This window comes from Lynx rufus, unplaced genomic scaffold (assembly GCF_022079265.1).
Source record: "Lynx rufus isolate CCGP_SWC_20201006 ecotype Redwood Valley unplaced genomic scaffold, mLynRuf1.p SCAF_12, whole genome shotgun sequence".
Lineage (NCBI taxonomy): Eukaryota > Metazoa > Chordata > Mammalia > Carnivora > Felidae > Lynx > Lynx rufus.
The window spans coordinates 18,101,631-18,114,457 of NW_025814826.1; the positions used below are offsets into that span (position 1 = coordinate 18,101,631).

The 12,827-nt window shown below is 39.0% G+C and overlaps 2 protein-coding genes across 9 annotated transcripts in view; one reads left to right on the plus strand and one right to left on the minus strand.

Annotated features, from left to right (window-relative positions):
• Positions 1–8,413, plus strand: part of MTFR1 (mitochondrial fission regulator 1) — a 62,921-nt gene extending 54,508 nt beyond the window's left edge. The window contains exons 5-8 of the mRNA XM_047073987.1: positions 2,505–2,737; positions 4,414–4,672; positions 5,816–5,984; positions 6,953–8,413. Of these exons, the coding sequence (XP_046929943.1) occupies positions 2,505–2,737; positions 4,414–4,672; positions 5,816–5,984; positions 6,953–7,018 (727 nt within the window). The 3' untranslated portion in view covers positions 7,019–8,413. The remainder of the gene's footprint in view (positions 1–2,504; positions 2,738–4,413; positions 4,673–5,815; positions 5,985–6,952) is intronic.
• PDE7A (phosphodiesterase 7A) overlaps positions 1,121–12,827 on the minus strand; it is a 140,785-nt gene continuing 129,078 nt past the window's right edge. For 5 of the 8 annotated variants that reach the window (XR_006961101.1, XR_006961096.1, XR_006961095.1 and 2 more), the window contains 3 exons: positions 9,728–9,864; positions 8,854–9,103; positions 1,121–2,709 (listed from right to left, as the gene is read on the minus strand). The gene's annotated coding sequence lies outside the window, so the exon portion shown is untranslated. The remainder of the gene's footprint in view (positions 2,710–8,853; positions 9,104–9,727; positions 9,865–12,827) is intronic. The other 3 variants (XR_006961098.1, XR_006961097.1, XR_006961099.1) reach the window with 3 other exon arrangements.

Sequence of the window (12,827 nt, forward strand, 5' to 3'; positions counted from 1 at the left end):
CTACCTTATGAAAGATAAGCAGAAATCAGAATTTAGTCTGTGGTATCAACAGAAAGCCACAGTGATTTTTAAAAATTTTAATGTCTTAATGAAATTACTTTCTTTATTCCAGGTGATTAGAGCACATGCATCTAATCTGTAACTTCTGTAACATATAATCTTTGAAAGAGCATATTAATCTGTTTAATCAGAACATAGTGTTCCTGAGAGAAGGTTTTACTATTGTTTAACCTTCATGTACTTTTTAAAAAATTTCATCACCTATTTCTTCCCAGTGTGGCAGTAAGAAAGGGAGTGGTAATTGAAGCTTTGTAAGCCACACATTTTCTCTAGCTCATAGGTACTCCAAATTAAATAAAATTAATAAAGTTAATATTATTAAAGTTTCTTGCTATCTAAGCTAAGGTGAGGTAACAACTGGGACCTTTATTCTCCAAATATTTTTCTTTAGTAATATTACAGGTAGGGGAGCCTGGGTGGTTCAGTTGGATAAGCGTCCGACTCTTGATTTCGGCTCTGGTCATGTCGTCACGGTTCATGGGTTTGAGCCCGCATCGGGCTCCGCACTGACAGTGCGGAGCCTGCTTGGGATTCTGTCTCCCTCTCTCTCTTTCCTTCTCTCTCTCTCAAAATAAACATTTAAAAAAAAAAAAAACAAAAAACAGTGTCAGTTCTGGACAATTTAAAAAAAATAATATTACAGGTAAATAATTTATAAGCATTCTCTATATATAGTAAATTTAATTAACAGAGTATGAGCAAAGTTAGATAGGAAGAAAAACATCAGAATTCAGTGAATACCAAAAGGTAAAGGTCCAAGAATTCCTTCATTTATGTTTTTTTTGAGTTTGTTTCTTTATTTTGAGATAGAGTGAGTGAATACAAGTGGGGGAGGGGCAGAGAGAGAGAGAATCCCATTCAAGCAGGCTCCATGCTGTCAGCACAGAGCCTCGATTTCGGCTCAGGTCACAAATGGTGAGATCATGACCTGAGCTGAAATCCAGTCAGACACTTAACTGACTGAGCCACCCAGGCACCCCAAGAATTCCTTCATTTAGAACATAAGGTAGAATGAAGAATTGTAACAGCTCTCCAGCAAAAATAAAATACCAATGTCCAGTTAAAAAAGAAGATAAAATGGAGTTTAATGATGGTCGTATAACAGGATTAGGTTCGACTACATTTAACAGAGATGCCCCCCAAAATGGTGACTTCTAGAGGATGGAGGTTTATTTCTCTCAAATCAAACACATCCATAGTAGATAGTCTGAAGCTGACAGTGGCTCTACAGTGTCCACAGGGACCCAGCCAGGCTCCCTGCCGTCGTTAGCATTGACTTCTGCATTCAGGTTAGCTTTTGGTTGTCTGTGACTCTCGAGTCCAGCCATCACCTTGTACTCAAGGCTCAGGAGGAGTGAGTGGGTGGAGCTACAGATGAAAGGACTTTCTCCTGGAGTCCTCTCCTTGTAAACAGCTTTCCTAGATGGCTTATCAACATCTGCCGACATCTTGTTCACCAGAACTCAGACATGACCTCGTGAAACTGTGAGGGAAACTGGGATGCGCTCATTAACTTGATTGTAGTGATTACTTCCAAGTGTGTACGTAAGTCATCATGCTGCACACCTTAAATAAATACAGCTGTCAATTTTAGCTCAATGAAGTTGGAAGGAAAAAGGGCTTAGAGGCCCGGAAAATCTAATTGTAGGAAATAGCTAAGTATATAAATTGACAGTTGAAAAGACATCTGAATTTTATTCTTAGCCTCAAAAGACTTAACATTTGGAACTATGGAGAAATGCATATTAAAAACCTTTACACACAAGTGAAAATGAGGATGTGTGTATAGTTACTGCATGGGTTCAGTTGATTCTTCTCCCTCCTTTTCGGTTTCTGCTGCTGTATTTGGCCCATATTGTTACACTGTGTCTTGCGATTTGTATTGTCATACACGGAAAACAATAACAGTGAAATGCAGAAGCCAAAACCCTGGTGAAAGGCTAATGTATTACTGGTTTGATTTTGTTGTCAAATATAACCAGTAATTAGTTTGCCATTTTTAAAAATAAAGTTTATTTACTTTTGAGAAACAATGAGAGTGCACATGAGCGAGCGGGGGAGGGGCAGAGAAGAAGAGAGAAAATCCCAAGCAGGCGCCATGCTCAGTGAGCTTAGTCACCTGAACCACCACTTTTTAAAGAGCATTAAAAGTTTTTTTTACCTTAGTTCAAAACAAAACATGAAGTAGAAAAAACGGAATCTGTGATGCCTCCTGATAGTGTGGGCTTATGCATATTATATAGAGGTTAAGAATGATGGCAGTAAGAAACCTGGCTTGGTATGTATCTACATCAGGTTGACAAGCACTTTGCTGTTTTGAGACTTACAGGAGGGGATTTATGTAAAGTCAGTCTGAAAAGTATTTCTCAGATACTGTGTGCAGTGATGATTTTTTGTATTTCCTTGCAAAACCTGTGACAGCCGACCTTCTGTCTTTCTTGCAGGACAGAGGTCAGATCAAGGCAGCCCCTTCAGGATGGCCTGCCTTTCTTTGAGAAGCCGCCAAGCAGGGAGCTTTCCTTACCAAACCTGTCTCCAGAAGAGCCTCAACTGAAGACAGCACTGGCAAATGAGGAAGCACTACAGAAGATCTGTGCCCTTGAAAATGAACTTGCTGCTCTCAGAGCTCAGATTGCCAAAATTGTGACCCTGCAAGAACAGCAAAATCTCATTGCAGGTCTGTAAATCCTACGTTTGTTTTAACCATTGAGCTGGAAATTAGGAGAATGCCACTAATTTTAAAATCTATTAGCAAAGAACAGCCATGGGGTTGTTAGAAAACCAAAGGTCAGTCCTCTCCGTAGTCCAGTACAGGACCCAGTCAGGTTTAAGTGGTTTTTGTTGAACAATTTTGACGCTATCAGAAAGGGTGAGTTTGGAAAATACTGAATTTCATACAGTTGAACTAGTGCTCATGTGAATGCACTGGGAAACTTTGTGATAATGGCACCAGTTTTATCAGCCATGAAGTAATCTCAAAATGGTGCTGACAGGGTTGAGTGCTGCTTACTTACCTGCATGTCCTGAGGCAAGTTCTTGGCCTAACTCCCTTCCTGCTCTAAAATGGAGTAATAGTATTTATATCTTAGAGTAATTATGGGAGTAAAAGTGGAGATGCTATAAAATGCCTTTAGCACAAAGTAGCTTCTTAATAGTCACTTGTCTTCTCTTGCCCAGAGTAGAAACTCAATACAGGTCCTGTGACTCTTGGTCTAATACTGTTTGCTTTTATTCGTGTGCCTTGTTACTTTGGAGAAGAAACCATAGCCTTGAAATCCTAGCCCATTAACCTGTTGGCAAGTAGTAGTTGTTTTTCCCAGCGTTCTTCCTGAGTCCTGGCTAGACTCCATATTAGCCAACTCTGAAGGTTAAAAGATAAGGACAGTTATTCTGCCTCTGAGCCACTTGTGCTCCCGGAGTTTAATCCGGCACGGAAACCTCATCCAACCTGGGTACAGCCAAGATAGGCCAAGATGGACAGAGGACGAATGCACTTGGCACTGAGTGCTTGAGAAGTAATTTGTTAATTAAATGAAATTTGCACGTAACTTTAAAAACCAGAAGTCCTGCCTTTTCTTTTCACTTTTATTTTTTCCTTTCAGCTTTTAAATTGCATTTCTCTTTTGCTTTACCTCCCTCTTCTGGCAGACTTGGAAAACTGTAAATAGTGAGATAATTTGGAGATTTATGTTAGATGCTCTATTTATAGTCAAAATTCCTTTTGCATTGAGCCCCCATAATCAGTATAGGTCAGCCAATGAACAACTGTTGTAGTATGCAGAAAGATGAATTCTTAGGTCCTTATTTTGTAACCACTTTAACTCTTAGTTACTTAATGTTTTGGAAATTAAGTACAATGCTGCCTTTTCCCTTTCAGAAATTTGCTGAATAATACATGTAAAACTTTTAATGCTTAATAAGTCCTTTATGTAAATATTCTTAAGGTGAACCACAAATCTATTGGGTTTTTCAAATAGTTACTATACTCCTGAACTGTCAGACCGTCTGTATTGAAGGTGTGTAGGTAGGACACACTGTTTCATATTTCGTTTAAAAGTTAAAAGTAGTTACAAACTGTGCAATGGTCAGACTGCAACATTTGATATCACAAAAACACCCCCTGTTAAGTTAAATGGAACTTTTCCATTTGGAGAGTTTGGGATTAGATGTGGGTATTTAAGATTCTAACCAAGTAACTGAAACTTCCTTTACTTACATAATGGAGTTTTTTTTTTTTTTTTTAAGCATATTGATTTCAGGTATACAAAAGTCCTTAACATAATTTTGCTGTTAAAGGTTATTTTATTTGCCTGTTACCATCAAGATTCAATTGATTTTTCCTTATTTCTGTAGGTGATTTAGATTCGACCACATCCGTTACTGCGGCCCCACCCTCTGTCCCACCACCTCCCCCGCCCCCACCTCCTCCGCCCCTCCCCACACCAGGGCTCCACCAAAGTGTATCTGCTATTGACCTGATAAAAGAACGAAGAGAGAAAAAAGCCTGTGCTGGAAAGACTCAGGTTAAGAGCAGGCCAAAGAAACCTGATATGCCAAATATGCTAGAGATCCTTAAAGATATGAACAGTGTAAAACTTCGGTCAGTAAAAAGGTGAGGATACATTTACCTTATTTCATACTTCCCTTACTTTTTTATGTCTTGTAAAATGAAGTATTAGACTTTTTGGGAATTTTGTTTTATTTTTATTATTATTTTTTTAATGTTTATTTTTGAGAGAGCGCCAGCAGGGGAGGGACAGAGAAAGAGGGAGACACAGAATCCGAAAGCAGGCTCCAGGATCTGAGCTGTCAGCACAGAGCCCAACACAGGGCTCAAACTCACAACAGGGAGGTCATGACCTGAGCCGAAGTTGGATGCTGAACCGACTGAGCCACCCAGGCGCCCGAGAACTTTGTTTTATAACCTGATTACCATGAATGGTTCCAGTTTTGGTTTAAAAAAGATGAGCCCCAGTGTCTCCTATATAACTAAGAAGTTAACAAACATTTTCAGGTTTTTCTCCTATTGCATTTAAAGCCCTTTTAATTTTTTTTTTTTTCAACGTTTATTTATTTTTGGGACAGAGAGAGACAGAGCATGAACAGGGGAGGGGCAGAGAGAGAGGGAGACACAGAATCGGAAACAGGCTCCAGGCTCTGAGCCATCAGCCCAGAGCCCGACGCGGGGCTCAAACTCACGGACCGCGAGATCGTGACCTGGCTGAAGTCGGACGCTTAACCGACTGCGCCACCCAGGCGCCCCTTTTTTTTTAATTTTTTTTTTTTTCAACGTTTATTTATTTTTGGGACAGAGAGAGACAGAGCATGAATGGGGGAGGGGCAGAGAGAGAGGGAGACACAGAATCGGAAACAGGCTCCAGGCTCTGAGCCATCAGCCCAGTAAAGCCCTTTTAATGGGAAGTCTTCATTGTTCAGTCATTCATTCAATAAGCTGTGTTGTAGACCTACTGAGGCTAATCACTAGGCTTTGGAAGAAGAATGAAACTGTAGTTACCCTGACGGAGAGCATGATCAATGCTCCTGTGATGAATTGAGTGGCTATTCATTGGGCATCTTTGTGTTCTTTTATTGAGCCTTACATATAGGGTTTCTGTTTCGTGTCTCTCAGTGTTTGTCAGGAACTTTCCTGGGTATCAGTGATGCTAGAGAAGTGCATGTAAAGGCATGCGAAGTACTTCTCTGAGGGATGTCAGCATATTGAAAAGTCCTCTTGGCTTCTATTCATCTCTCTAAGGTCAGAACAGGATCTAAAGCCCAAACCTGTGGATGCTACTGACCCTGCTGCCCTCATAGCAGAGGCTCTGAAAAAGAAATTTGCCTTTCGATATCGAAGCGATAGTCAAGGTGAAGTTGAAAAAGGAATTCCAAAGTCTGAATCAGAGGCCACCTCAGAAACAGTGTTGGTGAGTATTGGGTTACACTTCTGTCTTAGCACAACATGGTAGTTGATTCCGTTGCTGAGATCCTGCATTTGGTAAGACATTGAGCTGTGGCTCTGTGAGAAGAATGTGCTACTTGATTTAGCCCCTCCCCACAAGTAGATTATAGAAGAACGTAAAAAAAAAAAAAGGAAGCAAAAGCCAAACCCTGGTTTCGCTACTTAGCATCTCCAGTGTTAAATTCTTCATGCTGTGCTTTATTTATACGTAACCACAATGAAGCGAAATTCACTACAGTAAAATTTATATCTTAAGACAGTATGTATGTGGTGATTGAGAAATTCAAAGTAAAGAAAGATAATTTTCCCTTAGGGTGTCCTGTGAAAGTTCTCTGAAGAGGATGAGATTTGACCTGGGTCTTAACAAGATGTTTCAGGTCATAGGTGGAGATTGAGCAGATCAGGGAAACTTCCAAATATTAATTTATATATTATTATAAATTATACAGTTAAGTTATACAATTTATACAATTGTATAAATTATCTAGTATACATTACCTAGTGTAATGTATAAAAAAAATTATTTTACCAAATACAGTAAAATGTATTTACTGTCGTGTGGAATATGTGCTTACCTACTCCAGGGAGGCAGGTATCTGAGAAATTCTAGCATCTTTCAGAGTTTTTAGACATTGGAAAAAGGAAACTTTGTACCTCATTCTTTTACTCAGAGAAGTAAAAATGGCCTAAAGCTTATGGTCTTAAGATGATTATAGTTTTCCGTGAAGTAATTTGGTTACCTTTTTGCTTTTCATTCTGTTGATGTGTCATGTTTATAAGACAGTTTGTCAACTCATGAAGGTTTTAATATCATCTAGCTGCTTGGTTTTTCATGCAGAACACGCCCAGGCCTTTGCTCCATGATTAGGAGGGGGACGTATCATTACTGTTACCTGAAGCACTATCTTTATTTACGCTTTGTTTCCTTTTTAGTTTGGGCCGCACATGTTGAAGTCTACAGGAAAAATGAAGGCTTTGATTGAAAATGTTTCAACTTAATAATAGCTGAAGAAAAACTATCCTTGTTCCAGCTGTTGGTTTGTTAGGGCTATTTGGCTAGTAGAAATCAACACTAGTTAGTAAATACCTGAATTTAGTATTCAGTAGTCTCCTTTAGGTCTAATAAAAAAGCACTCTAAGTCTGTTTGTTTTTATGAGAAGGTTCTGAAGTTTTCCATAACAGATTTTTAATGTGTAGCCAGGATATTAAGGTTTCTAGTCTTAAGAACAATTATATAGATTTCAGAGGAAAGGACATTGTAGATGTAGAGTTTTTAATTTTTGACACTAATTTATCTGTGCAAATGTTTTATATGCATATATTTGGGTATAAAATAGTACGTAAAATGTAATAATGACGTCAGTGAAGCTGTCAGTGATTTATTACTCAGTGATGGAACAGCTGGTATAACACACAGTTGCTCGAGTGAAATATTTGGGATTGGAACCTTTTTGCCTTGAATAGGACTTTAGGACTTTTACCCTAGATCCCCTCTCACATTTCCTTAGAGATGGGGGTTCAAGTAGGAACCAGATAATGTTTACTGCTGAGAATTCCATAATGCTTTCATTTAAAGGAAAGTCAAAGACCACAAAAGCTGCTTTCACTCCAGTGCTGAGAAGGAAAATGTAGTTTTTAGATAGAAATCAAATTATTGAATCAAATCTATAACAAGTGAAAACCAGAATGTACCATCTTTCTATTCCAGTTTAATAAAGGCATCATAAAGATGGCTTGTTACTAAGTTAATATGTAATGTTAATGGCAGCATAATGGAGTTGAAATTTTTTTAAATATTGGTCGAATGTAGTAGCTTTATAATGAAACACTTAATAGGTGAAAGAATTTCCTGTAAGTTATCATTGGTCTGCTATTCTTTTGAATTACACCATGCAGCAACCCTTAGGTGCTCATAGGAGAAAAGCCGTTCTTGTGGAGGGCTTCCGAGGAATGCTGTACATGCTCATTTGGGAATGCTCAATAAAACTTTATGGTTTTCTGTATTTCTGCTAAACTCAGCTGTAGTTAACGCAGAATCTTCTACCATGAGTAAATACTTGGATTTATTTAAATCTAGTAAAAAGTGGAGATGGGAAGAGTAGACCTTTAAGTTATTGAAAATATGTGCAATGTTCTCAATATTAGGAAATGTTATTCAGCTTAAATTTGAACTGTGGCTTATTTTACACGTTTGTTGATTTACATTACATTGTTTCTAATTGTTTCATATGATTTAAAAATTCTGCCTTTAAAAGAAATTCAGAAAATTTGCCTAAATTATATATTTTGACCTCCTAAGCAATTTATATTTGTATCAGTATTGAATTTTGGCCAGTGCTCCAACTGAAGGAAGTTACTGTATTGAAATAAAGCAAATTTGTATTTTCCTTGGACCATAAGCTCTCGTATATTATTTTAGTGGATAAAATGCTCTAATATTGTACATGTAGCTTCTTTAGAATACGTTGTTTTCTGCATTCTTAGAGTGGAACTCTATTGCCACTTATTCACCACCGGTCTCATTCAGTTTCTCCCACTCAACACAATACCTGAAGTGAAAGATGATAAAAAGTTAAATTTTATATTTTATAGCTGAGGCGAAGAAGGTGAAGTAACCGGTATGTTTTGTCTCCTATGATTTGAGTGGTCCAGGCACTCGCTACACACACATAGTGAATAGCAGTCAGCACTGGACTTGGGAGTTACACAAATCATACCTCTGTTTTTAAAACGGGAATGATGCTCCGCTCCAAAAATTGCTGAGGATTAAATGAAATAATGATTTCTGAATACATCCTGTGAGTGGTAGAGAGCCAAGTACGTTAGTACTCACATTTTACGTGAGGTCACTGTAGTTTCCAGCAGACTGCTGCTGGATGTCCTCCTGTATACCTACTTGCACAGGCTTGGGGTAGAGCAGGAAAACTGTAGTTCCTGTTGTGTCTCCAGTCACAAGCCCTTCTGTACAAGAAGCCTGTCGTCTTGATGTATTAAATTCCTGAGTCTGTGTCTCATTGGTGAAGACGACAACCCGAGGAAACCACTTCTCCAAAATTAAAAGTTTTCTTCTTGGGGGATAGAATCTGGCAAATACAAGTTTAAATTTTGGGGAGGTAGTCCAGGATGGCGGTGTAGGGAGCTCGCGGAACTAGAATCTACATATAAAGTGATTCCTCTTGAAGAACCGAGGGCTGGCTGAACAGCTTCTGTACACGGAGGACAGCAGGACCGCAGAGAGACAGGTGGGAGAGAGACCCAACACAGTAATGACAGGAACCCCACCCCCAGTACAACAGACTACACAGGGAAAGATTTCATGGAGGGGACTGTGTACAGACTCGCATGCCCTGGGGCACAGCAAAAAAAACAAAAAAAGTGGTTTAAAGGGCAACTGGCCTATGAGTGAAGGAGACCCGTTTACTCCATTTACCATTTAACCCCAAAACCCCAAAGTGTCAGACAAATGGTGAGGCAACTGCTGGGACTCAGGTTGGAAGCACTGGTGATTGCCACTGTTTATGGTCCCCCTCCATCTTGACAGTGCAGACTGGAGCAGGGTCCAGGCACTCTAGCCAGCCTGCTAGGACCACCTCAGCCTCAGGCCCCCATGAGCTTGAGCCATTCCCCCCACCCCCCGCCCCAAAGGTGACCCTGGCATAGTGTGCACAGGATACCCCTGGCCTATGCCTGCTCCCTTTCCGGCTTACCATCCAAAGTTGTCAAGCATGTGCGGTCTACGCGGGCATTTCTACACGGGGCCACTCATTCCTTCAAGGCTGGGAGAGGAAGCTGTTCTGCCCAATTTATAGAAATAGGCAAAACAAAATGGAGATAAGCAATCTACCTGTAAAAGAGTTCAAAATAATGATAACAGACTTGAGAGAAGAGTGGAGAACTTCAGCAAAGAGAAAATATTAAGAACTGGTCAGCTGAAGAATGTAACAAATGAAAAATCCACTAGGAGGAACTAACAACAGATTAGAGGATGCAAAAGAATGGATAGAGATCTGGAAGGGTACAACAAAGAATCCAAGCCAAACAGGGCAAAAAAGGAATTTAAAAAGTGGGGATAGGTTAAGAAACTACTGGGACAACAAACATACTAACATGCACATGACAGGGGTCCCAGAAGAATGTAGAAGGGAAGAAAACTTATTTGAAGAAATAATACCTGAAAACTTTCCTAATCTGGGTAAGGAAGCAGACACCCAGGAAAAAGTGTGCAATGAGAGCCACACCACAATGTATTATAATTAAAATAGAAAAAGGTAAAGATAGAAAAATCTTGCAGGCAGCAAAACAGAGCCATATACAAGGGAAACCCCCATAAGACTATCAGTTGATTTTACAGCAGAAATTTGGCTGGCAAGAAAGGAGTGGCAAGGTAATACTTAAAATGCTGAAAGGGGAGGGGCGCCTGGGTGGCTCAGTCGCTTAAGCAGCCAACTTCAGCTCAGGTCATGATCTCACAGTTCACGGGTTCAAGCCCCTTGTCAGACTCTCTGCTGACAGTTCAGAGCCTGGAGCTTGCTTCAGATTCTGTGTGTCTGTCTCTCTCTGCCCTTACCCTGCTCATGCTCTCTCAAAAATGAACAAACACTAAAAAAATTTAAAATAAAACCCTGAGAGGGGAAAACTCATAACCAGAATACTTTACCCTGCAAGGGTAACATTCAGAATTAAAGGAAAGATAAGAGTTTCCCAGACAAATAAAAGCAAAAGACGTTCATCACCACTAAACCAGCCTTACAAGAAATGTTAAAGGGTCTTTGTTAAGCAGAAAAGTCCATAACTGGATATAAAAAATATGTGAAAGGAAAAAAATGTCACTGGTAAAGGCAATTAAGCACTTAAAAAATTAGTATGAAGACTGAAGACAAAACTAGTGAGATTAATTAGAACTACAATAAATAGTATTGTAAGGGATACACAAAAATGTCAGTTGAGGTCAAAAACATAAGATGTGGGGGGTAGGGAATAAAAATTAGTGCTTTTGGGGTGCCTGGGTGGCTCGGTTAAGTGTCTGACTTTGGCTCAGGTCACGATCTCACAGTTGGTAAGTTTGAGCCCCGCATCAGCTCTGTGCTAACAGCTCACAGCCTGGAGCCTGCTTCAGATTCTGTCTCCCCCTCTGCCCCTCCCCCACCCCCACCCACACACTGTCTCTCTCTCAAAAATAAAAACATTAAAAAAAAATTAGTGCTTTTAGGATTTGTTTCAACTTAAGCAGTTACCAGCTTAAAATAGACCAGTATGTATATAGGTCAATATATATGAACCTCCTGGTAACCAGAAACCAAAAACCTACAATAGATACACAAAAAATAAAGGAACTCAAACATAACAGAAAACCATCAAACCAAAAGGGAAGAGACCAAGAGAAGAAAGGAACAGAGAACTACTACAAAAACAGAAAACAACGAACAAAATGGCAATAAGTACTCATCAATAATCACTTTAAATGCAAATGAACTTAAAACCTAAAACAGGTGAGTTAGAATGTTAATTTCTTTGGCTACCAGAAGTTGCATCCCAGAATCGCTAAATTCTGTTAGGAAGTAGTTTTAAAGATGAGAAACATAGAGATGCTCAATCCACCAAGCACATGCATGGTATTTTCCAAAACGTCAGCCCCCACTGACTGCATTAGAATGAAGTTCACTTGTGATCAGTTTGTTCATCTGACCCACTGTTAGCAAAGAATGTAGCAAATATTTTATGTTAATAAATGTTGCATTTGATTGGAAAAAATGTAAATGAACCGAATACTTTAATCAAAAGACACAGGCAGTGGCTGAATGAATTTTAGAAAGATCTATCTCTATGCTGCCTACAAGAGACTTATTTCAGATCTAAAGACCCATATCTTCTGGAAGTGAAGGGATGAAAAAAGTTATTCCATAGAAATAGAAACAGAAAGCTGGTGTAACAATATACATATCACACAAAACAGACAAAAATGTAACAAAAGGGCATTACTTAATGATAAAGGGTTGATCCAAGAAGAGGATATAACATTGGTAGATATCTACGCAGTCAACATAGGAGCATGTAAATATATAAAGCAAAGTATTAACAGACAATGACGTAAAGAGAGAAACCAACTGTAATACTTTAATAGTGGGGGACATCAATACCTCACATCAATGGATAGATCATCCAAAAAAATAAGAAAACATTGGCTTTAAATGACACATTAGACCAGATGGACTTCATGATAGATATATACAGAATACTCCATCCCCCAAAACAATACAGATTCTTTTCAAGTGTACACAGGACATTCTCCAGGACAGATCATATGTTAGGCCACAAAACAACTCTCAATAAATTCAAGAAGACTGAAATCATACCAGGCATCACTTTCCTGATCACAACAGTATAAAACTAGAAATCAACTACAAGAAGAAAACGCAAACACATGGAGACTAAAAAACATGTTATTAAGAAGTCAGTGAAGAAATCAAAGAGGAAATAAACACCTTGAGGTCAGTGAAAACCAAAACAACTTTCCAAAAGCCATGTAATACAGCAAAAAGTCCTATGAAGGAAGTTCACAGCAATACAGGCCTACCTCAAGAAACCAGAAAAATCTCAAGTAAACAACCTAACTTCATATCTAAAGTTAGTAGAAGGAAGGAAATAATAAAAATCAGAGGCCAGCATTACCCTGATAAAAGCAGATGAACCACAAGAAAAGAAAATTACAGGCCAATATCCTCAATACACAGAGATGCAAAAATCCTCAACCAAGTATTAGCAAACAGAATTTAGTATATTGAAAGATCATATACCACGATCAAATGG